General features: G+C 36.6%; 1 protein-coding gene across 1 annotated transcript in view; it reads right to left on the bottom strand.

The window, feature by feature from the left end:
• Nucleotides 1-3,651: 3,651 nt before the first annotated feature.
• The window catches only part of LOC139151477 (neuronal acetylcholine receptor subunit alpha-6-like), a 29,763-nt gene continuing 5,846 nt past the window's right edge, over nt 3,652-27,568 (bottom strand). The window contains exons 2-6 of the mRNA XM_070724303.1: nt 11,036-11,178; nt 9,188-9,232; nt 8,895-9,004; nt 6,205-7,213; nt 3,652-5,170 (exon numbers count right to left, since the gene is read on the bottom strand). Of these exons, the coding sequence (XP_070580404.1) occupies nt 5,069-5,170; nt 6,205-7,213; nt 8,895-9,004; nt 9,188-9,232; nt 11,036-11,178 (1,409 nt within the window). The 3' untranslated portion in view covers nt 3,652-5,068. The remainder of the gene's footprint in view (nt 5,171-6,204; nt 7,214-8,894; nt 9,005-9,187; nt 9,233-11,035; nt 11,179-27,568) is intronic.

Genomic DNA, 27,568 nt, shown 5'->3' with positions numbered 1-27,568 from the left:
ATATCAATGAACCGTAAAGGTTTACTAATCTACATACAAACGAAAATCAAACATCTGGCAGATTGTACACATGGCAACTTTTAATGAACTAGCGAAATTAAATTTCAATGACAACTTATCACCGTGTTGATTTTGAATGAAAATATGGCCTGATGAACTTGTGTACGAGGTTATTAAACGAAGTCGTATCTGATAAGCAGCACGGAGAATGGTACTCTTCAACTTTTACATCAACTTTTGTCACAGGTTGTAGGGATTGTAAAGACACGGTTTTCTGCAGGAAATTGCTGATACGCAGTGTACGTGCGAAATTCTTCATCAGGACGATGAACAGTGCATTCTTTAAATAATGTTCATCGAAGCCTTTATTCATACAAAGAAGTTGCTGCAGCAACCTGAATTTAATGAAAATAATCAATAATTGAAAAATATTGCTGTCGAAAAGGAATGATATTTGAGCGGAAAGTAATGGAATCCCACACGGGGTAGACCTACTTCATCAAACGTTTCAAATATTATCATGTCATATTAAACTGGCCTTTCAAAAACACTATGGAAGAAACAATAACGAGAACGGTCACGCCGGGAAAATGTAAGAAAATAATTGAAACTTACGTACCCGAATGGCCGGTATGATATCCAGATATTCCACACATTCATAAATGAATATTTCGCTGCTTTTAACTGGAGTTGTTTTAAGTTTCTCGCTTTAGGTACGTCCCCATGCATCCGACACTGACACGCCTGATCCGGTAGACTTGCGTGTATTTTGAAGTACGCGAGAGCCTTGTATTTCAGTCCATTGTGCACTGTTCACGGCAGCAGGAAATCTTTCACTTTCATGTTTGCCGTTAGGTAAAATCCTCTCTGTCATCCAGTGGTATAGCGTTATCAAACTGCGAGCAAAACCGTTCCACTTCGCTTGATTACATTGTGTCGGAGATATACAAGTATAGGTCCATACTGGTGGCGTGGCCGATGCACAGTGACATGCACATGCATCATACCACGTGGCAAATTGATATGCACCTGGATCAGTGCAGTTACTTTGTTAGCCAATGAGAAAGCTGTATTAAACTATCTATTGTGTCAGAATCTCAATCCCTAATGACACCAGGTGTTTAAGGAGCAATGCAAAATGATCAGTCTGATAGCACCGCACAACTAGGTCATAATATTTTTCAAATTTTCTCTTTTTTCGTGGTATAAGTAGGTAATTGTACAGGTTCTCGTGTGTTTACAATTCTAAACCTCACGGCTTTAATTCTAAACCGCACTCGGCCTTCGGCCTCGTCCGGTTTACAACATGCCAGCTAAAGCCGTGAGGTTTAGAATTGTAAACCCACTCGAACCCGTACAATTACCTATACTAATTTTTAACAGTTAAAGCCAGATGTCGACACATCAAAGTGCAGAAAGCGACCAGCCAAACAAGATACTGTGCAGATTATCAGACAGGGCAGCGCAAACAAAGAAAGGATCACATAAATCAAGCTGATATGCCTGGAAGGTCCTTTGCTCAAGTTCTAAGTGTAGGACAGATGTGCATTCTCTACAGTGCATCAGGCGTTTGTGCAGGTATTGGGCTGAATATTCAAATTAGTCTTTCGTTTATTTAGCCGAGTCTGAATTTAGGCAGTTCAGTTCAGCTCGGTAAAACCGTGTGTACAGTCGTCTCTGTTGTACACAGTGTACGGTATCCAGATTTTAGATTTTTTTTGTGTTCTTGCACAACTGACTATCGTCCCCTGAAATGTCACAGTCCGAGGTAATCGTTCTTTTTCTGTATATCAAAACTTTCCTTCGTCAATTATACAGGTCAACGGACATTGTTGCTTGTTCTGAGCGATGACGCCACAGTGGCATTTATGTACTTACAATATGGCCGTCGGGAAACTACATTATGGTAGATAGCAATTTTCAAATCCAGTAGAGAATTTTATTGATGAAGCTGACGCAACAAATTAGTTTTGGCATCATTTTACAAGTGGTATAGCCACAAACTGATGACGTCAAATCAAAGACGCCTTGTAATTATGGCACTGTGTATTGTGTACGGCAATTTGACATCATCAGTTTGTGGATATACCACTTGTAAAATGATGCCGATGTAATTTCTTCATTTACGCACAAATTTATCAGCTATGCAATTTTCTTTTCTTTATTCAGAACCGTATTCCGTATACTTCTCTCTGTACTGAGTCTGCATGTGTACGCAGTTTCGTCGAGAATTAAACTTAAGATAGAACGTACCTCGGGGACAGACATTTGGACTCTCAAACTTTTACAATTCTCTTCTGATATACAACTTGTGGGGATTCATTTTAAAGCTCTTGTGAAAGAAAACTTTTCACCGGCTTAGTTTTTCGAAATTCGAAAATTTTTATTTTTCTCCATAGAGTTAACACAGGGATGGCGGCCATTTTGAATTTCTAATATCGGTAAATCTTGGGTAATTTGTTTCTCTATTACAAAACTTTGCACGGCGACCCCCTATTTTTATTCTTGATTTTGAAAGAGAATGATTGAAAGATCCCTTGAGGAAAGTTAGACAAAAGTTTAAGTCTTTCACTTTCGAGGTGCATACTACCTTAACAGGAGTCAAACTGGATAAGTGTGTTTTGAGTGTATCCGTCAGGGGCCCATAGCGTCATAGAATTTTTAATTAGCATCACATTGCCGTCCATGTCTGTTTATAAGAAAATCAAAGGCACCTCATCCAGCCAAAGATTGTCCTCACAAGCCCAAATTGATAATGACTAGAAAACCCATTTGCAGACCACACCCTCCATGGACTTCGGGCATTTACATCAGAATCAAAGGACACTGTTACATACTGCCTATGCAATACTTCAATAACCTGAGAGTCGCCGAATTTCCGTAGTTTGTCATCTTTCCATTACATATGAGAGACTTTCCCTACCAGTTGCAATGCAGTCACCATCTCTTACAAAGTAGAACTTACCTTTCCATCTAATTTATCACATGGCATTTGCTCTCCCTCCGACGACATGGCTGAGATCCATACCTATGTACCTATAATGTACAGTATTGATAAATTGCATTTCCTATTTCCTTTCATCACAACGTGACATCCTACGAGACTTCACCATGTTACTGATAATATTGTGCCCGTACAGCTACATGGCCGTACATCCTGGTATTTTGATGATGTGACGGTATTCAAAATTCAGAATATCTCAGGAAAAAAAGTCATGTGAAAATGCAGAATGTTGCCTTAAAGAAATCACCATGGGCAATTTAGTACAGAATTCCGTAAATATTGCCAGAATCTAATGTTAAAGGAAACAAAAGAGAGAAATAAGCGATTGCATGTGCATGTGTGATTTACGGAGGAAACTTGAACGGGAAAGAAAAAGAAGCAAGGGGACAATTTATTAACATAGTTGAGGAATTGTTAAAACAGTGCGAGTGACATATCAAAGTATGAGATATACACCGATGATGATACTGATGACACCCTACACAAAGAAATAGGCAGCAGCAGAAGTAGGTCAATATTTTAACCCTTTAGGGCAACGGAAGAAGTGGAGGATGTCGGGAAATTCTTCGTTTGCAATGATAGTATTGTCAACATACAGTTTGTACACATATACCAGCAGTGACAATTGCTTTCGTAAAAAATAGAATATCATTCCAAACTTTAAACTAGTTTGAGACTTTATTGCTAAGCTAAACAATGCATTGCTCATTCCAAAATAATACATATAGCACAACAAAATAATATTAACAAATTCAACAAAATTTACTTCAACTCGTATAAATTTGAATTGTTTGACTTGTTCACAAAGCGTAAAAATAGGCGACAGACATTACATCTGCATCCTATGCGTACTTGGCACTCATATCAAGGAAAAACCTTTATTTTACGGGAATAGTCACTGATTTCAAGGTAAACAGATTGCTCATGTCTTCACGAGAAAGAGTATATCATGCGACATAAATAATTGCAAAGCAGTAGACCTTGAGATAATTACTGTGATGCGTAAAAGTTATGAGAGAGAGAGAGAGAGAGAGAGAGAGAGAGAGAGAGAGAGAGAGAGAGAGAGAGAGAGAGAGAGAGAGAGAGAGAGAGAGCTTACCATTGATGCGCAGACTTGCATACGGTGTACCATTTGCTATTTTTCTTTGAGTATTTCTGCTTGTCTAGCACTTCTTTGCATCAAAAATGCCTCTCTGTCAGTTTATTTTTGTATGCAATCTATATTGAACACTTTTTGATGTTTTTTTTTATATTCCTCTTACCTAGGTACTTTATGTTAAACGCTACTTTCGCGTGTGCGCGGGGAAAAACAAAAACAGAGACATATACACACTCAAACATTTAAAGCTGTTGCTTCAAGCATTTAGGTGAAAATTAAGGTAATTTATGAAACATGCGTCATGTACACACTCTGGCTAAATATTGTTTTCGCACTGTTCAGTAACTCAGCATCCAACACTTTACATTAAATACAAAATGTGATCTTTTGACGCTTGATAGCATTCTATAATCTGAATGCAGAGGTGGTTCATGTCATTGCAATTATTATGCAAAAGAAGTATACAATTGTATCACACATCATACCATCACTATGCCTGTGTTCTCATCACTATGCCTGTGTTCTCCGACAAAAGTACTCCAATTAGTTCTAAACTATCCAGCGTTCTTCTCTCCATCTAGTAAGCTCGACAACTATTATTGATCAAATTGAGGAGCTGTTAAAACACAGCGTTATGGGAATCGCATATTTAACAAATGTCAAAAAAGTTTTAATACTAGAACTTTGATGATGCCTCTTATTGTAATCTCCGTCACTCGGTTTTCTTTGAAGCAGCCCCCACCTTCGCGGATCACTTTGTTGCAGCTGCCATGACGGGTATACTTCTTGCTTGATAACTTAATCCACAGCAATACTGCTCCAAACACGTATCTGTTCAATTCGTTTACGAAGAAACACATTCTAGTGTGCTAACATCAATTGGTTTGGTAGCTTGAAATGACGTTGAGCACAAACATATCACGTTTGCAGCATGGTTTAATTAGCACAAATACTGTACTTTCAAGTCAGTTTATGAAAAGCCATATTGTCCACGATAAAAATAACACAAAGAACACAATCAATAAAAGTCTGTTTAGCACACTTCCAACGATTTTCCAATCTTCATCCTGCAAATACAAAAATCAACTTATAAATGTGAATTTCATCAACCATGGAACGAATAATATTTAGAATTTGATTACCCACCCCCACCCCATCCCCCCACACACACACTGTTTGAGTAACTCCCAAGTAAATTTGATTTTAGTTTGCAAAGTAGTATTTGATTGGACGAAGGGATGTAATGTCTCTAACCGTGTATTACAATAGGCAACATGAAATAAAAGCATCGCAATGTATGTTTACGAACTGAGTGGAACAACGACGTCATCATGACGTAGTTAGGCTTTCAATTTCATGAAGAATGATATTTTCGGATGTATTATTTTGTGAAGTATTCAAGTTTAATTTTTGAAAACAAATAAATGAGATTCTACATTTTATTATCATTATTGTAGAGCTGGAATAATTGGCTGTTCTATTATTGATATGTTTTGAGACTGCTGGCTACATTAACATTCAAATCCGATCAAAGAATCTCTCCACTCCTACACGATAATTGGAAACATTTCTGATAAGATATACCACTCTAAACGTACTTTGGTTTCTATAAATCCGTAAAGTGGTATGATCTTTAAGGTTAAACGCACCTTGAGGACAGACATTTGGACTATCAAACTTTTACAATTCTTTTCCGATCTACCACATGTGGGGCTCATTTTAAAGCCCTTGGGATAAGAAAAAAATTTTACCGTCTTAGTTTTTCGAAAATTGATTTTTTTTTTATTTTTCAAAAGTGTTAACACAGAGACGGCGGCCATTTTGAAAATCAAATATCGGGTAATTTGTTTGAGTAGCAAAATTTGCATGGTGACCCCCGATTTTATTCTTGATTTTGAAAGAGAATTGCTGAAAGATTCCTTGAGCAAAGTTTCATAAAAGGTTTCAGTCTTTCACTTTCGAGGCGAATACTACCTTAATAATGTTTTTTTTATTGAACTAGTTGGTAAAATAGTCATTGTTTGTTGCGAGTTAAAACGGAGACCTGTCATTACTTTGAAGACAATTAATGACATAGAGAGAGAACGGAATGCAATATCACCTGCTCTGTCGAAGACTTTTCCGTTCGGTGTCGTAGTTCTTCGATGATAATGTCTAACCTCTTCAGAATTTGTGAGGGCATAAAATCTTCTTGGTTATTTTCTGCACCTGACCTCGAACTGTACACGTTGTCGGTTTCAAAACTAACCATTGGAATCTCGCATTCTTTGAATTCCTGACCCTGGCCTCTGTGATGTATATGCCTGAGTCGTGGAAGTGGTGAGGGCGTTAGTCCACGGAAGTTATTGAAGTTGTAGCTGTCTGCTTTCGCTTTCGAATTCATACCTTTGGTGGAACTCTTATCGTTGGAGTTAAAAAATAAGTATTTGGGGAGAAATTCGATGAAAACTGTGCGCATCCAGCCGTGCACTTCGCCTGTTTGGTTGTATGTTTTCATAACCATGGCAGCAAAGATTACGGCCAGCACTACAGATGCCATGTTGACCATCAGGTACACAGAAAGCACCGGCATCGCGTCTGACGTCTCTGGCATGATGTCCGCCACCAAGAGGTTGAACACAAACAGTGTAAGTAGAATGGAGACCGCAAGAGGGAGTTTATCAGCTGAGTCTGGAGGTAGGTAAAAGACTAAAACTGTCAAAACCGAGAATAACGCACACGGCAAATTCAAATTCATGATGTAGTACAACGGTTTTCGTTCGATTGTCAATGTAAATTCTAGGTAGGCGTATCTGCCGGTAAAAGTTAGAAAATCGCCCTCCAATCGCTGATAGGAAGACGAAATAATATCCCATTCCGTGTTGGCTATGTAACCTTCTTTTTTAATGCCATCAAACGATGAACCAAAGTCCAGATCTTCTTTATGATGAACCCACGTTCCGAAATAAATCGGACATGACTGAACATCGAAGGGAAAGTCGGCAATGGCCATCACACACGGGATCTCGTAGATGTGGGCCGTACACATGGTGACCGTGCCGTCGCTATGGACGATACCGGTGGTAGTGATCGCAATGACTTGTGGGAAATTAGGATGCTCTTCGTTTGCACTGTAATAGAAATAACAGTGATTGCTACATACAACATGGAGATTATATTTGAACTGTGTACAGTAAATTTCATGTGTCTGATAACAGTATCCCTGCATGCATTCATGAGCATTAAAATTACTTATAAAGTTCCGTAGCGGGTGGTTGTTGGATGGGTGTTTAAATGACCTCTTCATGACTGCATAGAACCAACCCCCCGTCCTGTAACGCACGACTTAAACAACGTACACTGCATGTACTAATTTCATCGATTACAACATCGTCAAAAACATTCTATATTCATTCTATCACACCTGTTATGGACTGCGTGTGAGTAAATGACGTAATCACTTTAACATTTACCCTCTAACATAATTGCTTTGACGTAAGCCGGATATGGAATAAGATGATATTCTCAAATTGATTTTAGTTATTCGATCATGTCTTTTTAAATGGGAACGTGTGACTATTTTCACATCCAGGCGTTCTGTGATCTGGCGGATTTATTCGCTTTTGCTAAGCAAACAGTAACGCACAGTAACGAAGTGCACTATATCTAATACATTGTGGTGGAATTTATACAGATCAATGAAGCTTGTTTATTTTTCTGATTTCGCCGTTGTGAATATAAAACGCACTGTCTTTTTGATGTCTTTTTGTATATTTTTATGGAAGGTTTTTCTATTAAATCGTGTAGTGTTTGATCTTCAGTAGGCCCCCTGATCATCTCATTTCATCGTTTGAAATCGACCAGTCTTCCACGGTCAATCCTTCACGTGATGGTCCTATTAATATAAAATTGGATTGAACGCTCTTCTAAAAGGACATGTATAACCATAGTCTAGCTATGGTCTATGAATTGCTTAAGTTGACAAAGTCCGCGAGTGTGCACCGTAGAGTGTATTTATTAGTTTGATGAACGCTTTGTACAACACACTGTAATTATATTTCCTGAATTGGACATATAAGTAATGTCAAACAAACGAGGCTATTTAGTTTGTTTCTATGATAATATTCTATACTGTTGCCATGGAGTCTAGTTTGAAAATGTTGCCGTCTTTATATCATTTGTGTCCATATACGAAATAAAGTCCCCCATCACTGTATGCCATATTCATGGTTCTATTCCTTTCAACCCTCTTTAAGGTGAGATATATATATTTGAATTTTGAAATAGAATTCATCAGTATAGAACATGTTCTATACAGAATGTGGATTGCACTATTCCGAACGTCACCCTATGAGTAGTTTTAAATTATCATTCTAAAAGGGGTTTGAATCTTTTAATCCGTTATTGGAAGTGTGCTCCCGATGTAAATAATTTCAAGGTAAAATTGAAAATATTTATCAAGAAAACGTTCCTTTGTAATGTTTTCCCGATTTTTTTCTCACTGTGTAATGTGATCTCCTCCGTAGTCTTTTCTGTGTATTTGAGTCCCGATAAAAATCACTCTTCCGAGTAACCGCCCCCTCATTAAAAATTTCATGCATGCTTTAGATCGGGGCAGATCCCTTGCTTGTATTCAATATGGTGGTAAATGATAACAAAGTGTCTAAAATATGAACCGTATCCCTTGTATCAGATACACATTGCAATGACACATGATTGTAAAACACGTACAACAATGAGAGTGTTGATGTTGATACGTTTGGAGATATTGTAACACTGTAGAGTTTGACGTGTTTATAATGAAAAACTTGCCTTTGATAAAGTGCAGTGTCTGGGAACCAGATCTCCTTTGCGATTACGGGGATATTGAAAATTCCACTGTAATTTGCTGGATTCCATTGAAGTCGATAATCATTCCAGATCTATAAAGACACGGCATGGAGAATAATGATAGAAACATGAAGATAACTGTGAATGTGGTCTCTAACGGTGTCAAGTTCAAATATTCGTTTTATAACACTTCTCACGTTCCTAGAAGAAGCTGTAAATGATATTTTTAATCATTTCCTGTATTTTTATTTGAAAATGTCAGATCATGTACTAACCTGATAGATCCACAGACTCGCTTTCATTACTTGAGACTTTTCATCCTGCAAATGCACAGATTGCATAAAAGTCAAGACTAATTTCCTGTCATTTACACATAACAGATTAGAGATTCAAATTAGTATCCGTTACATGTGTCTTTTAATGGTCATTTATCTTGAAGAGATCATTTTGCGTTTGTAGCAAAGCAAAGGTATATAATTTCTAATTCGATAAGGATGTAAATTAGAATCTCTTTTTGCGTCGCGAACAACGGACTCCAGGATGGAATCAATTAAGAAGCTTTACTACATCGGTTTAGGATTATGAAAACCCTGGAGAACGAATATTGCTTTCATTACACAGCGTAGTATAGGTGTGAATAAGTCAGGGCTACGCCCCTTAACTTGAGTCAAAGGTAATATCAGATGTGCTAATAAGACCGCAGCTCACCGGCCACAATACCGTACGTTATTGTGACTTTGCAGTAGGGGAAGTTGTCCTATCTAGGTCTGGGTTGAACTCTCCAGAGAGCAACTTTCCCATCATTAAACAAGTGTAGACACCCCGGTACCTTCTATAAACCCTGTGACATTCCTCATACAACACGCGTCATGGTATTACCCCGTAGAGTCATGGCTACGGATATTTAGACTAACCAGACGAAACGGATATCTTTCCATTTTAGATGCTAAGAGCCTAGTAGACAGATCAACTTTGTCATAAGATGGTTGAACATCTTCAAACCAACTGCGACTTCATTTAGAACTACAGGTCGTCGACCAGTCGAAACATAGTCCATTGTGTGTGCTTTTGTTTGTCTCTAACATTATACTGTTCCCAAAATGTTACTTCTAGTAGTTCTACATGAAGTCGTAGTTGGATGGATGATTCATTGTCAACCCAACCATCCTGTAACAATATTTTCCTGTTAAAGCTACATATATCAATATTGGAAACATATCGGCCAGTGTTACGACTAACACAGGAAGTTTGCACATTATTACATATGATTTTTGCTCCGAAACGGTTTGTCAACATTGCCTGCCAAGCAGATTCAATGACTGTAGCTTAGACAAGAAACTTGCTGTAACTTAGTAGCGGTAAATTACGTAGTGAAATAACATAATAATTCGCCAGTTCTAGCTAATCTTCTTTCAATGTTTTTCATAAACAGAGCGTGTTTTTGCTGTTGTATTATTATTTATGCTCGCTCAAAGGAGAATCAAAATCGTATTAAGGTAGAATGCGCCTCGATATTGAAAGACATAAACTTTCACTGGAACTTCCCGTAAGGAAACTTAAAATTATTCTATTGCGAAACCAGGAATAAAAGTCTGGGGTCACCATGAACACGATTGGAACTAATTTGGGATAGTTGGATCTTTATATTTTCAAATTTCTCAAAAGTTTTAGGTGCCCCATAGCTGAATGGTGCGATATTACAAATTACTCATAGAAGCAAGAGTATAACTTAAAAAGAAAAGTTACATTTGCAGATTATATCGACATTACTTCACCATCCAATTATCCCAAATTAGTTCCAATTGTGTTCATGCAAAATATGCTACTAGAGAAACCAGGAATAAAAGTCTGGGGTCACCATGCACAATATTGGGTCACCATGCAAAATATGCTACTACAGAAACAAAGTACATAATAATTACCGACACTTAAAATTCAAAATGGCCGTCAATCTTGTGTTAACTCAATGGATAAAAATGAATTTTTTGATTTTCACATAAATAAACCTGTAATACTTTAGCTACTCCACGAACTTCAAAATGAGCCCCCACAAATGATAGACCAAAACAGATTGTAAAAGAGTCAAATATCTGTCCTCGCGGCGCAAAACTGAATGTACCTACCACATCAAGTATCTGTGTAATGGCCAGCACAATGTCAATGGTCACAGCATCGCCGGGATGTTCTGCAGGTCTCACCTTGGCATTGTAGTTACTGAATAAATCATCCCGTAGACGCTCCTCGGTATCACTAGCATTTACATAAACTGAATGAAAATAAATTTGTGATAGAAATGCAATGTTGAACAGACGGAGAAACTTAAAATATGAGACAAATAGATTGAATGATTGACACTGCTAACCATCACCATCATCATCATCATTATCATAATCATCATCATCGATATCACGTATTTTTCATTGACTGTCGCGATATAATTTCTTTTAACTGAATCGTGCATTACACGTATCCATGGAACGTCTCATCCAAAGAATAAAGTTCATCATAAATCGCTTGTATAAAAGTAACAAAGGCCTTTCATCTATATGTAACATCAAACTACATTTCACAAGATCTGTATCACATCATTTGACTTAGTAACATATAAATTAATCAAACTCATTGAGTTTCTCGTTTGGTATGATGAAGTGAAAAACATTGGAACATTTTACAGCTTACAAAAACGTGTACCTATTCACCAGTTTCATGCAGAATTCATATAAAAAATTTAAACACAACACCATCACGAGACGATGTAAGTAAAAGTTGACCTTCACAATAAGCTGTTAGAGGAGAAGAAAGGTTTAAAGAAATGGTGTAAAATCTTATCAACAAGATTTCAATGCATTCACAGTGGAAAGAGAACAATAAGTGAATATTAGAACTTTATGGTGAGCAAATATTTTGCCAGCTACAAAGTAAAAAAATTGAAAGTTTTATTGGCTTCACATTTGCAAATTTGATAAAAATCTTCGTTTGGTGATTGTCATTAATGGTTCTTTCTTCTCCTTTTTCTCTGTTTTGAAAAAAATCCTGTCGAAAAAAAATGTACGTCATCGAATCATTTATCATATATTTAACCAGGTTCCTTGAAATGAAAATACTATGGAGATATTTAAACATGTGTCTGCATAATCCAAATATATCCAAGTTGAGATCAGCACACGAAACAGACCACAAATTCTCAACAAGGACTCGTCATTTCTTTATCAACTTTCTTATGCCCCATCGTTCAGCTACTTGACCTTTTCTCGCCATTTTCATCCAATGAGTTCGCTTTGAAAATACTGTCAAAAGCGAGTCAATTGGCGTCCTTCGGTATGATTTTGTAAGTGTGCTCATGCACTTATGTAGCAGGTAACAGTTTCGTCAAACTGATAGTGCACAGTTGAAATGTCACATTAAATTTGTTTTTATTTATCTAATCCAGAAATAATAAAGTTATGATTCTGTGCTTAGGATTAAAGGACTCTGAAATATATCAACTCAGTCGGTATATATATGGTTATTTGTGAATATTGTGGCAAAAAATCATGAAATATGCAATCCAACAGTAGCTTTGGATGGTTTTTCACTCGTAAGAGAGAGTTTACGATATTTTTTCATCTGTGTAATGTAATGATTGATACAATACTCTTTGTTTCACACGATGACGTTCTATTCAGTATAATGAGTTATACAATGTTCAACTGTGGTCGTGTACAATGGCATGTAAAAATATCGTTTTAATAACTAATTCGAAAGCTAAGGTTGTTAGGACTCTGAGATATCTGACGATATTGCATTGAACACTGATTAAAACAAAACCACTATCATCGTGGACCAAACACACAGACCGGTTTATAACTGCCAGTGCGTTTGCTACAAAATTTACTGAAGGCAATCTCCGTCTAGAAATTCGAACGTAGTTTTTTCCTTAATTGTGTTTGTTTCTAGGATTTTCAGTTGAAGTTAAAATTCTGATTGAACGGATACCCGTAACGCCCACTCACTTCCGTTCCCTAATCTCAGAGGCTTAAATTCGGCAACACTCCAAACCTCAAACAGTTCTGAATTTAACAGGGATATCTTCCGCTCTGCTGTCTGTGATTTCATAAAAACTATACACAGACTGGCAACACGTTTACACGTCGTTGAATTTTATAGAACCAAAAAAATATGAGCAAGCATTAAATATTACAAGGAAACATTGCATGTAAACACTGAATACATCATATGAGTCAGCACAGTATGTACGAAGAGACATTGTATCAGAGTTGACGAAAACTGATTTGATTTCTCGTTACATTTGTTTTAGGTTGATTACTTCGTCTAATGCGCTTAACGGATTTTGTTTTACATTTCATTTGAGATCATCTCATCCAATTAAATTATTTGATGAAATCTATTTCCCCCAAGGGTTCCGCTTTAAGAAAAATAGGATAATCCTTGACTTCGTCTCGCTATTCTTACCCGTTAATGTTTCTTGGATTCTTTTCGGTCTAGCTATTTCATCAACTGTTGCAGCAACTATTGTACGGAGGTAAATACTTTCTGCGCTAAACCAATTCTTTCCCGGGAAACAAATTCGATGTCTCATGCAGGAAGTGCGCATTGCATTTATGATGTTACCATAGAAACAAGACATAGAAGTCTGTATAGAACAGCCTTCCCATGGTAAAGTCATGGAAAGTCATATTGAATTTTTTTATAAATTGCGTTTATTTGAAAGATTTACTGCTTACGCCAAAACATCGATTGAAAGCTTGCTGTCTCTTTCATCTAAAGTTTGGCTTGGCATGCGTTTAGTTGGCAAATTGTCAGTTCGCCCCTAGTGTTTTATTTTTGACCTTGGAATTAGTTCCATAGGGACGATCTGTAATGCAACAAAAATTTTAAAATTTCTATCGAAGAAATCCCTTCATATACTTAATCTGTATGTTCGCATGATGTCTTGCAATCTTTAATGTCTGAGATAATCAACCTATGACAATAATGAGACCGATTGTATAATTGTTTCTGAACATGTCAATTGTTTTTATGTCGATGGATCCATATTGAGGATGTCGTTTCATTCAACAATTCACTCGTGCCTCATTGGCAGACTACAGACGACATTGGTTGCCGAGTGTCATTGATATGGTACCCAGGGATTTTTTAGGCGATTTTGATTAAGTCGGTGACATCAATGGCTGTTTCTCATCTTGACTGAACGGCGTATAATAAAACACGCATGTCCTGCTGTTTATCACAACATCAGTGCTAAGGTGAAGGTCAACGGACAAAATATTTAGTCTTTAATCGGGAATGTAATTTCAACCCACATTTTTGCTATATTAGTTTCCTGTCATAGCACAGACCCAGCATGGTTTGAATGCAAACGATAGTCTTCATCTGTCTCATCTGAAACAACTTCTTTTATTGATGTCTAAATATCGCGATCTGTCAAAACATCTGCCTCGTCTTCTGTGTAATTATATATTTATCTGTCTATATGGCTGGCTGTCTGTCTGTCCGACTGACTGACCGGCTGACTGTTGATACGTAATATGTCCTGCTTTCGATTTTCTTATAGAGGTAGCTTTTATCTTTTGATAAATTGATTATTTGTACTCAACTTTCAAATGAACATGAAAACAAAGGACTAAACATCCTTTGAATTGTGAATGTCAGCAATCACTTCTACAAGAACTGGGTAGCCGACTGCTGCTTGAAGGAAAGATCTACACATCGTATTTTCATCTGATTTTGAAGGGCAATAGACCCTTGATTGATATAAAGAAATTCTTTTGCGTCATGTGCAGGAATGATTCCTTGGTTAAAATATTCGGAAAACATCAGTTTGCCTATCACAATGTTAAGAGCCCTTGTCGGATTTTGAAGAGACTGATGACGATCTTGAACACTGGACGTCACCGATAATGATAACATTATCATGTTTGAGGTATGCTCTAGCGCTTTGCTGATGTCAGAAAAGTCAGCATGGTCTGCAGTTAATTCACGAAAAGACTCACATGTCATATCATTTGAGATGGCAATCCTCTCTTGTCATGTTTTGGTCACAGTGGGCGATACACAGAGTTTTGTCAACGATTCCAACTGGCATACTGTCACAGAGGTTCCTGCTGTTCGACCAGATCAATATTTGTTTTAAGTTTTCAGTGACATCATCAGCAGTAAAAATTACGTCAATATTTTCGACGATTTTCCTCATAATCGCTAGTGTTATTTCAAAATGCAGAAACGTACATCAGAAACGTTCAATTTACAAAATTGAAACAAAAAAGACCATTATAGGGAATGTGTATTCCTTGTTTGCCTAGCATCGGGAAAATGACGTATTTCATGTATTTTTGGTAGTAATCACCATCACTGTCTAACAAATGATAATATTCTCAACAGATTATTGACTGACTAGCGGAACATAGTCCGTTACATGTTTGTTGATGACTTCTTATGACATCGTGGATATTTGTCATTATCTAAAGTTTGGGTTCAAAGTGTAATGAATGCGTCAGCAACACGCGAAATTTACATATGAATGACTTTTAAAATACCAATAGATATTCTATGGTAATAAAGTTACAATTTACTGGTTAGGACTTTAGCATTATTTTATAATAGAAAACATTTAGTGGTCTAATAGAACAGATTCCCTTTTTAAAACATTGCCAATCATATTTCAGCGAATGATCCATTTAAGATAGATCGACATATGAGACTTCGAAATTAAATCTCAGGTTCATGAAAAATCACGGGGTGAAAGTGATAGGTTGATAATCCAAGGGCAAGAGAATCACAACTTGGCTAGTTCTCTTACTACATATGTGATTCGCTTCTTCATGAATGATTGACTTTGCACGTATATCTCATGGCCAATATTTTGCGATTTCGGCAGTGAAACACGACAGTAATGGAGTGGCTTGAAAGTATAGAAAGCACATCTGGAAAATGACAAATATCATTTAACGTCACAAATATTTCAATTCCAAAACGTATTTTGATCCATAAAATGGATACTGGACCATTATAGCGCAGAATGCAGTAATGAGCTGCAAAATGGAAACCAAACTTTAGAACTGCAAACTTTCTGGTTTACTGTAAATCAGTCTTCATCTCTTTCAAACGTCCATGGAAATGCGGAATATGAAAATTCATTATCCGTGCTTTGTAAGTATGATAGCTAAGTAACATGAACCTATTAACAGTGTTACCTTTTTCCCTAGCCTGAAATTTTATTTTCAAACTAAGATAAAACAAATGTTTAAACATAAGCCATGAAAATTAAGCATTCGGTCTTAGTTCAGGAAAATTAAATCACTAAATAAGACGCATAGCCATGGACAAATTGCATGCATTCTTTTGAAATCAAGTCTTCATTTCAGTACAACAAATGTGGGATGCTTGAATATTACAGATGCCTATCGCATTTATTACCTCTACGTGATTTCTTTTGCTCACTTAAAAATAAAATTGTACAGTGCAGCTAGATTTCAGACCAAGCTGACAGTGGTATCATAAGCTTGTTATCGAATTATTTTCATTCCTCTCTGATATAACCTTGGAAACTAATCAGGCATGCAGCGCTGTGGTTGTTTTGTGTCTACACATGAGCGGCTTGATCGGCTTAAATCAATGCGATTGAGATGCTTTTACGTAATCGATGTCATAATTAGAAGGCAAATTCGTCTTGGACCATCTTTGATGAACAATCAAATGTCATCGATGTAGTGTTCACAGCTACGACATGGAGACACTAAGTGAGCTAAACGTATATATCTGTCAGTTTTGTCATTGCAATCTCACATATTATCCGTGTCAGGATGTATGAATGTTTTTGCTGGGTTTTTTTTCAGTGGAACAGTAAATTAGAGCTCGCAGGGTGTGGTATTTCTCGACAAGTTATGATATTGGAATAGGTTTTTGTGTATACCGAGTAATGGGGAAAGTAATAGTGTATTTTCTTGTGAGGTAACTTGAAAGAATTTAGGTGCAGGATTCTGTCGCAAAATTAAACAATTGCTTTTTACTTCCGTCAAGTTCAAACAGTACTGCAAATAATCAAGCTCTGTGGACTTCGACCAAGGTTATGCAAAAAAACATGATGTTCTCGAGATTTGTTTAAATTATCTTAGACTTCACCGGACGTGCCACACTGATTCATTGGATTTTGAGTTCTTTGTACCAAGGGCTATACTGTGTTCCATTTTCTCTGACATAACAGACATGTTTGTGGCAATGACGCAGACTGCTTTCCATCGGTGGTTGCTCAAACATGATGCCTGGATGGTTCTCAGCTATGGAACAAACACGCTATGGACAGCCGTAAATTGCTGTGTGGTGTATTATTAGAATATATCTGTGAGCAATGTTTGGAAGAAACTAAACTGAATGTGCACATCGTGTCAGCAAGCCTAATTTACATATTTAAAAAAAAAGACACTAACGATAAATATGACGTAGGAACGATTCATCAAAAAGTGCAATTAACTACAAGATCCAAAAAGTGTCGATGCAAATCTGTAACATTAACCTAAATACCAAGTACACAGTGGACGCTGCAGCGATCATGCTGATGATAATGCCAAAATCTATTTGTAGGAGTTTAATGACAATATAATTATAGAGCTTAGCAAAGGTTTGATTTGACCACTATTGATGAAAGGCATGCGTTGATATCGTTCCTGTGGCATAGGATAGACAGTGACAACTAGCAGAAATGTATGCAAAATTCTCCGTAAGTAAATGAGAAAATCGACCGTAAGCTGGAGTGTACATAGGTATCTCATATTGATAAAACTTCGGGAAAATAAAAATAGCATTTATATGTACGCTAGTCTTGTATTGTCGGCCAGACACCCTTCTGAGTTAATATATCAGATCACTTTATCGTTAATCGATAATAGCGCATTGTAATATCAAAGTTCATTGTTGAAACCGATGAAAGAAGAAGGGCTTTCTCTGTCGTGTTATCTGCAATGTACGGCAACTATTGTACAATGTGGATTTGCTTAAAGCTGTCATAATCCACCGTCATGAAAGAACGTGTTCAGGTATATGCCATACAAATAATGATTTGATGTATTGCTCCATCGGTCTTATTTTGGAACAGCCTGTTGTGGCTTTGCTGCGTCAAGGGACCATATCCACAATGACGGAAATACAAAGGAATGAAGGATAGGACGGCATAGTTAAATCCATATTGGAAAACTGTTAAAACCTGGACGGTCATTTACTTTGCATGCGTCGATTCAGCATTGAAATTGTTTTAAATCTCATGTGATACGTAGAATTTATAGCACATGATCAAATGTCCCATGTGAAACATGAAAACCAACGAATAAGTTTACGATTCTTGTTATTAAAGTTTATTTTCAGACAGAAATATAGTTAGAATAGAAATGCAAATTATATACAAGGCAAACTGAAAAGCTAAATACTATGTGGTTCAACAGCTGAAGCTGTCGATGACCAAAGCTGTAGACTCGTTGGGGTCATATTATACAAGCATTTCGCCGGTCAACATTCTGTAGAGAGCTGACGCCATCCACGGGTGTTTCAACGTAAGCATAACTTTAGTAGAGGTTAAGATCTCACACTGTGTCAGTTCAAACAATCTGAAATACATCATCCCTCACTAATTACACTTTATAGAATCACCAACATTAGCCCGGAAGGTCTTACACCATTACGGTAAACGCTACTCTGTTCTTTAATAAACATTCTGATAAACTGCACGTTCTCCACACGCTTTCATTCACTGCTAATAGTTTTATCCATATGTCAGTGAGATTTGTTTCGTTTATTCTTCATGGAGAGAATACAGACATGATCGATACACTATCAACAGATGTCTTTTAAACTTGTTTTATCTTTTTGCCGGGTCAAGGCTGAGCTATTTGAAACGATGAATTGAATAATTGTAACGATGGGTTTGCTCTAGCTATGTACTTCTAAATGAAAATTAACTATCAGTGATGAATAAGCAATTAATCATCATCATCGCTGTTCTCTTGTCCAAAAACAATTTCAATAGAATGGAACATCTATGCCTGCTACAATGGTACAGCACTACCGTATTTTTCCCAGGGTACAAATTTGAATAAAGGCAAAAGCGGCTACTGGCACTGGTACAAATACGATCGCTGTTTGACATTGTGAGACTTCTACTATAATGTTCCTTAAGGAGATAAACACGATGATACTGCTTACATACACATACATACATACATACATACATACATACATACATACATACATACATACATACATACATACATACATACATACATACATACATACATACATACATACATACATACATACATACATACATACATACACGCACACTTAGTACATACACAGACAGACAGACAGACAGACAGACAGACAGACAAACAGACAGACAGAACGATAGTCACACATACACGCACGTGTACAGACTCCTGCAAACATTCTTGCACATTGACATGAATTTGCATGCCGGGAGTCTAGGTTCTGTTCGGCGTTCTAGTACCCTATATAATGCCTACGAAAACGCTAGTGACATCCAAGGCATGGTTAATATTCTGCGACCTTTGATGGGAGATATTGACACAGAGCAGATGTTTGTTATCTCATTTTGTCAAGGGACCTCTATCCATGTTTATATGATCTAATGCATGTCAGAGAAGATGCAGTAGGTTAGCTTATAGTGGCAACAAACATTTAGTGGGGACGTACTAGAACATGACTTGGTCGACATTTTCTGCAAGCAACGTCTAAAACTCGGACTTATACAGCTACTTGACAAGACTTCGATTCGTGATTCGTAGGGAAGACAATAAAACCTAGACAAAGTTGTCGAAGCTTTCTGTATATGTTAAACCGTGAAGACGAGATTGCATAATTGCAAGTCATTGTTTTGTGCATGTTTGTTCTTTATTTTCTATTATTTTTTATTTCTACAATATTTTGCGAATATAGGACTTTAGAAATGTGTCACATGCGCCCTCTTGGAACAATCAGCACATGGTGTTGTGACAGCTACGAATCATGTGAAATAGGGGGGACACTACATTTTTAAAGGTAATCTGTTGGTGAAATAGAGAAACGCGTAATGGTAACGATGATACGTTAGAGAGCCTTCATACATACTTGAAGGGGGTCGGTGAAAATCACGAGGGTTGGGTTTAGTGAGTTTTACAAATGGCTTGGTTGGGAAAGGTCAGTTTACACTGGTTCGTTTGGAATTATGGCAATCACAACAACTTTGAACGAAACGTATACACCTGTCAGTCATACACCCTAGCGCTATAGCAAAACTGACAGTAGTTTCTTCTGTTGAAGTCTATGAACGACATAAACAGGATTCTAGCCAGGCAGTGCTGGATGTTAATATGGTAAACAAGCAGCGAACAGTATAAACACCCGTTTTAACGTAATCAATAGGATAATAAATATTGTCTTTTGGTGTCACCATGACACTACCTGCTTGAACAAAACCGTGAATAGCGTAGCATGCAATCAATATTAATCACTGAATATATGAATGATAGGCTTTGAAGTCAGCTCAGCAGTTTACAATCTCTTTGTTGATATAATTGTCATGATTTGAAATTTACGTGTAAATATTACAGCAGTGTTTACAATCTATATCAATAGAGCTGCAGCAATTTATGCAAATTCTATAAATAGAACTGTATCAATTTGAAAACGAATAGGAAGAGTATAGTGGTATATACATTTCTTGTGACGACACTGTGCATACGATTAATCAGCTTCACTGATGCTAACTCCCCATGATAGTTTCACAGGGCGAATGACTATCCATGCACGTCCGAAATCACGAAATAACTGGGTTGCGTTTTATTCATTATCACCATCAATGAAAAGGGTGTATTTCATGAAAAACGATGTTTATGAACACATCAAAACACCTGGTAAATAATGTAAAAGTGAACAGCCATGCTAGTGCTAAATTGAGAAATAATATGTATCGGTGATATTATCATGTACACTTTATTTCCAAAGTTATCAACTTCAGACTATTATCGGCTTTAGCGTAGTAAAGAGATAAGCTTGTAAAGACAACAATCTACTACCTAAGTGTTAATGTTGAAAACATTACGCTATTCAGCAATAGGATGGCTGTTACTGTATTTAGAATGTTCTCAACCCTCCAGGATTTTTTAAATTAGGCGTGATTTTGGTGCAGTTTTCTTCAATATTTCTCAAAAATGGTGATTTTAATACACTGGTCATATTAGCTTCAACATAAACATATGTAATTGAGCCTGAGATACAGCTGAGTGTTAACAATGCCCCTTAATTGAAAGTTACCTTGTTAATTTGGATGATCTTGGACCATACTCGCAAAAAGTGAGTTTTTGTTTCGAAAATTCCCGCAATATGAGTATCTTCAAATTGTAGAATACACATTGATACAATTGAAAGCTATCCTTCCAGTCACACCATCTGGTGTTAAAAGCTTCTTTAAAACTGACTGGTAGGCCCTCCAAAATTAATTTGGGCGAATACTGGTTATGTACTTCATATATAAACAAGTATTTTTTATTGTACATTAGAGACATTGCCCCTTAAATAACACAGCAGTGGTGCGGCTTTACCACTATCTGTAGATTTGGAATCAAACATCACAATTTTTATTATTGGTTTGTGGGTGTCACATTTTATAATTTATGGATCGAGGGAAATAAACTTTCACAATTTACACGCAGTTTAATTTCCTTCGACCTCCTGCCGTCAGTTATTTTTCAGCTTTCCCTGAATGTCGATTGAATAACTTGATAAAATAGTCAGTGGTAAATTAAGGATTAACACCGCGTAAATGCTCAATGTCAACATGAACTAATGCGAGAACCGGGGATTGAAGACTGCCCCTGTAAGATAATATTGTCTAATAATTCTGTACTGTTATGGCTGTATTTTGCCACCATTTCTACTCATGTGTATGTCTTATGCACATTTTCATTGATTACACACATAGGTATAGTCTGCTGCAGGAGAACATTGTGCAAAGGTGAAAATACACTTGACTCTTCTTGTGAATCAGTTAATACTGTTTCAATATATCTATACATGTACCACCTTAGAGCATGGTTATTGAAGAAGCTGTTTTATGATTATTATAATTATACTTTATTTAAAGAGGGTAGTCTGAATTACAATTCAAAGTGGAATTTCCGTCACAGCCCTCAAAGGATTACAGCATTAGAAAGGCCAGGTAAAATCTTATCACTTCGCAAGAAATATTCACGTGACTGAAAAGTTTTAGAATGTTGAATTATTGGAAAATGCATACTTTCGCCGACTCATCAGAAAAATGTATATTGAGGTTTCAGAATGCGTAAAGCTTATTTGCTTATTTTAACCTATATCTTTGAAAAGTTTGTTTGTAAATATCAATGATAATATCATATAACAGCGAAATACTGAGGAAAAATTACCATGGTGTAGTATTAGTGTGAAACTCTTCGACTGTGTAATGTCATAAATTTGACACCCTATGTGGATCTCTGTCGAACGGAACTGCGTCAAAGGTAAACTTTAAAGAAGCTCTGACATATCACATGACTTATCACATGACGAGATAAACAGGTTACATTATTTGTCAATGATAATCATACATACATTTAACTTTGAACAAACCTGCTGACAGTCATCGATGTTACCTCATTTCTGAATTCCACCACGTTTATGAAGGTCAACGTCCAAAAATAAACAAATCAAGCAATATTTGAAGATCGTGGACAAGAGGAATTTTGCAAACTTAAATTTCAGTTATCTAAGACCTACTTGATGTTGGTCAAACGTCGATATTATGATCCAAACGGTTAGTTTTGTTGGCTGTACATTATAAATATATGAACCTTTTGTATTGCAATTTTAATTTTCCAAGCATACATTTTCACGTTTAATGAGCGGACCAGCTGTCTACTCGGAAGAGAAATTTTCATCGGTTCTCAAATGCACAGAAAGAAATAAAGAGAAAATCACATTACATAGTGTCAAAAATCGCTGGCAAAGTTACAAATTAACATTTCTTTTTGATGAATAATTTCAATTTTATCTTGAAATTATTTACATTGGGAGTAATTACAGCAAAGAATCCCAAATCGTTTTAGAACTAGACTCAAATAAAACTTCTGTGGTCCGTACATAGGTTGACTTTCGGAAGAGTCCAATTCATATTCTATATAGACTTGTGTTAATTATCAATGTATGGGTTATGTGACGTGTTACAACTGTATGAGCTGTAACTTTAACGCATTTTCTTTATTTCACTTGTCCAGAACTTAACATTTCTTGTTCTGAGAACAAAATTGTGTCGAAATGATTGGTATTGATTGACTGATTGATTGGTGCACACACTGTGCACATTTATTGCATTCCAAGGCCTCTGGCCCGTATGCTAGGGGGTAACAGGTTAAAGTTCAATAATTAGAAGGTAGCATACAATTAATGAATCACACACAAAATCAATCTTTCAGTTGCGGAGTAAGTTTTCATTCTAAGTTTGAAGGCTTTAAAAACAACTGGCCAGTATTAAATATCATTTGTAAATTTGATGTACTCATTAGATTGTTGAACTTACACAAATTCGGTTCATTAATTGCTTGAGAGGGTTAGTATTCCGTTCGTAGCATATCGTAAAGTAGACATACTGAAAGAAAGTGATATTCATCTTCTACCTTACCTTGTTTACACAAATTTCATATTCAGGTCATTGGGTCAACATTACGATGTCTTCCCTCTTCCATGGCTAGTGGAAGTGATGAACATCGCAAAACAAGCAAAAGTTTGAATACAATTCCAGTTACAATTCGACAATAAGTATCTTTCTGGTTCTAATAGGCTTTGAAACTGACATTAAGTACGCGGTATTCATATTGCCAGTGAAGTCTGCATATGTATAGTGTCCATATGTTAATATTAGTATGGACTAGTTTGTGAACAATAATTGCATTTACTACAAAAATCATTGTTTTGGTTAGACTAGGACTTTCTATCTCGAAATGTTCACGGATAAGAACGAGAAGACATGTTTATTTTATGAAATAAAAACAATCCAAGTACTTTCAAAAGTTAAAGTTTTGATATCTTCACGCTCTGAAAGATTAAAGGGCAGCACCACAGTGGACAAATTCCAGCCGTACGTACTTACTGTGCAACATATTGCAAATCCATTAAAGCTGCTGTAGCACTGAGTTCCAATCATGCTTGCCCTGTCTATTACGGAATTTCTACGATGGCTGTGGCTGTTTTACGGTGCCACTGAAAACGATACCCGCGCCCTATCACGCACTACAATTTCATGCTTTATTAGAATGGTTATGGTTGTCATTTCGTAACAAAATGTTGCGTAAGGTGACAAGAAATCTCAAAAACTGAGTGTTGTCACGTTTTGTAGAATACCCGTATTAGTCGGGTCGGAAGGTAGGGTTCCCATGCACCCCATGGATGTATTTTTTTAACCTACATTTTTGTAATCCTTAGGGTCTATATTTAATGAATTTTGATGTTCCCAAAATCAAATCGTGTCCCATGGGGTTCATTTGGCGCCATCTTTGCCGCCATCTTGGCCGCCATCTTGGATTTCAACGATGGGGTAGGGGTCACGTATCTAGCGCTCGACGGAAACAGAAACAATAAAATACTATAAACGTTACATTTTTAGAAAGCCAAGATCATGGCCTTTTCATTGATATATAACTTAATAGGGATTAATTAATATTCGAACGTCGATTAGACTTTATATCGGTCATTGGCCGTAAATCGTAAAATTTGCGAAATTTCACACCCAATAATTAAGTTCCCGTTCCTCCAAACAATTTTCATAAGGTTTATATATTTTTTGGAAGAACTCAGTGCAATGAACAAGGAAAACAACATTAAAAGTATGTGTCTTGAGATTTAGTGGGTGCATGAGCTTGTTTTCTTATTACGCGGTATGCCACATATCCGTGTGTAACATAAGGGGTAGGGGTAATGTTTCCCTTTCTGTTTCGAATCATGAATGATGAAACCATAAAAATGTTACATTTTTTGAAAGTGCTGCATCAGACCTTTCTAAAAATATATAGATTTATGGGGAAAAATTGCATATTTAAAAGTTACAAAGCTTAAACCTTTCAGTTTGTGTCGATTTTAAGTGATTTTTAAAGAATGAAATTACAACATATGGGGTAGGGTAATGTTTCCCTTTCTGCCTCGAACCATGAATTACGAAACCATATAAATGTTATACTGTTTAAAAGCTCTGAAATGGGCCTTTCCAAACATGTATAGTTTTATTGGGAAAAGTTCATATTTTAAAGTTACAAAGCTTATGCCTTTCAGTTTGTGTAAATTTTAAGTGATTTTTTAAGGACGAAATTACAACATATGGGGTAGGGGTAATGTTTCCCTTTCTGCCTCGAACCATGAATTACGAAACCATATAAATGTTATACTGTTTGAAAGCTCTGAAATGGGCCTTTCCAAACATGTATAGTTTTATTGGGAAAAGTCCATATTTTTAAGTTACAAAGCTTAAACCTTTCAGTTTGTGTCAATTTTAAGTCATTTTTTTAACAAAATTTTAATATAAGGGGTAGGGGTAATGTTTCCCGTTCTGCCTTGAACCATGAATTATGAAACCATATAAATGTTATACCGTTTGAAAGCTCTGAAATGGGCCTTTCCAAACATGTATAGTCTTATTGGGAAAAGTCCATATTTTAAAGTTACAAAGCTTATGCCTTTCAGTTTGTGTCAATTTTAAGTGATTTTTTAAACAAAATTATAATATAAGGGGTAGGGGTAATGTTTCCCGTTCTGCCTTGAATCATGAATTATGAAACCATATAAATGTTATACTGTTTGAAAGCTCTGAAATGGGCCTTTCCAAACATGTATAGTTTTATTGGAGAAAGTTGCATATTTGAAAGTTACAAAGCTTAAGCCTTTCAGTTTGTGTCAATTTTAAGTGATTTTTTGAACAATATGCACAAAACAGTTAGTCCGTTGGCCAGGTATCGAAATCATCCCCTCTAAGGCATTTTACCCACTATGATTTTCTGTTAGCTAGTATTCTCAGCTGTCATAATCTGCTTATTTTCCATTTAACTGATGGTGTGTGAGAGTGTAACGACTTGTTTGTGAAGGGCTGTCACGCCCTCAGTAGTAAAATAGGAATGGGTTAGGGGTAACATATTTACCGCTAGTCGGAAACAAAAACAAAAAAGCACCATAAACAAATACATTCTTAGAAAGCCCAGATATAAGCTTTTTACTTTTTTGATAATTATTCTACTTTAGATGGCGCCAATATGTACATGGCGTTCAGCAGCTGAATCATTCACATAACGAACGTTGATATGGCCTGAAACTTCGGTAAATTCATTCAAGCAAACTCTTGTTTGATTAGTTGATAGTTTTCCTTTATTTTTTATTTCGAGTATTTGCCATGGCATGACTGAAACGAACCTTGAAACGAAGGCTGTACGTATCTATATTAGTCCGAGCCTGAGCGTGATCTGAGAGCAAACAGATCCGCAGATAATGCGAACGATCGCAACCGTTACCAACAGACTCATTATGCAGAGCCATGCCCCAAAACGCCCAACCAACTTGGCACTAATCATGATCCCAGTCCATTTCGAGCCGGGCTTTAAGGGAAGTGCGGTGGCCTTTGAAAGACCCTTTGGTTTGGTTTTGTACCATAGTATAGGAAGAAACCCCGACCTGTCGTCGTTGCTGTGAATGTTTGTGTTGTTTTAGCCTCTTTTTTGCCTATTTGAAGAATCGTCTTTGCAGCCTTCCATCCTGCGTTCTGTGTAGCGAGTGTCTTCGATCGCTCTCTTAAGTTTGTGATGTACAACTGTCTTGAGTCCCGGTGCTTTATTGGGTGTAGAGGTAAATAGTTAGAGATCAGGGTGATAAATTGGTTGCCGCAGTGTCTTTCCAGGTGTTGCCACTTTTGAAGGAATTCAACACTCGGTATTTTGGCCTGGTAAGTATTCTTTAAGGTGTACCTGTAGGCTACGTGGTACTGAATAGGGGCCACTTAGGTTTCAACACATTCGATACTCTTGGCTTTCGCTTATACCCCGTTGTATGAGTAACTGGGATTGGAAATGGGAAAGGCTTAATTAATATCCATCTTTGCTAATATTAATTCTCGTTTGGCTTACAGATGGCCACCTCTACTTGTTTCGGTTATTTCACTTTCAATTGGACAAAACATTGAGTATGACTTTCTTCTGTGTGTTATTTAGGCCTATGAAAAATATGAAAATTGCATATATATTGTTGTCAAATATCTCAAATCTTAGATTGTAAGAGATAGGCTTAGGCTTCCCTGTAATCATACAAATGAGTTAAATGGGAATTTATTGGAGTAGATTACAGTGATCGAAGAGAATGGTTGACACTATAGAAAGACTTATCTCGGATTGCGGGGACCTAACTAAAAAGAACAGCACAGAATACTTGCCGGATGTATTGACTGTTCATGTATAGTACAGGCTAGTACAACATGGAATGTAAAACATACAAATCAAAGACGTGGCAAATTTTCTCAACTTTTCACAAAGTTTATATTCCATCATTACTATCAGGATTAGGATTTTCCCAATCTATAAATAAGCTATTACTTGATTACACCTTGATTCAGCATGACTAACATTTTGCAT

Source organism: Ptychodera flava, chromosome 2, assembly GCF_041260155.1.
Source record: "Ptychodera flava strain L36383 chromosome 2, AS_Pfla_20210202, whole genome shotgun sequence".
In the NCBI taxonomy this organism is placed as follows: Eukaryota; Metazoa; Hemichordata; class Enteropneusta; family Ptychoderidae; genus Ptychodera; species Ptychodera flava.
This window is presented reverse-complemented; position numbering and strand designations above follow the sequence as displayed.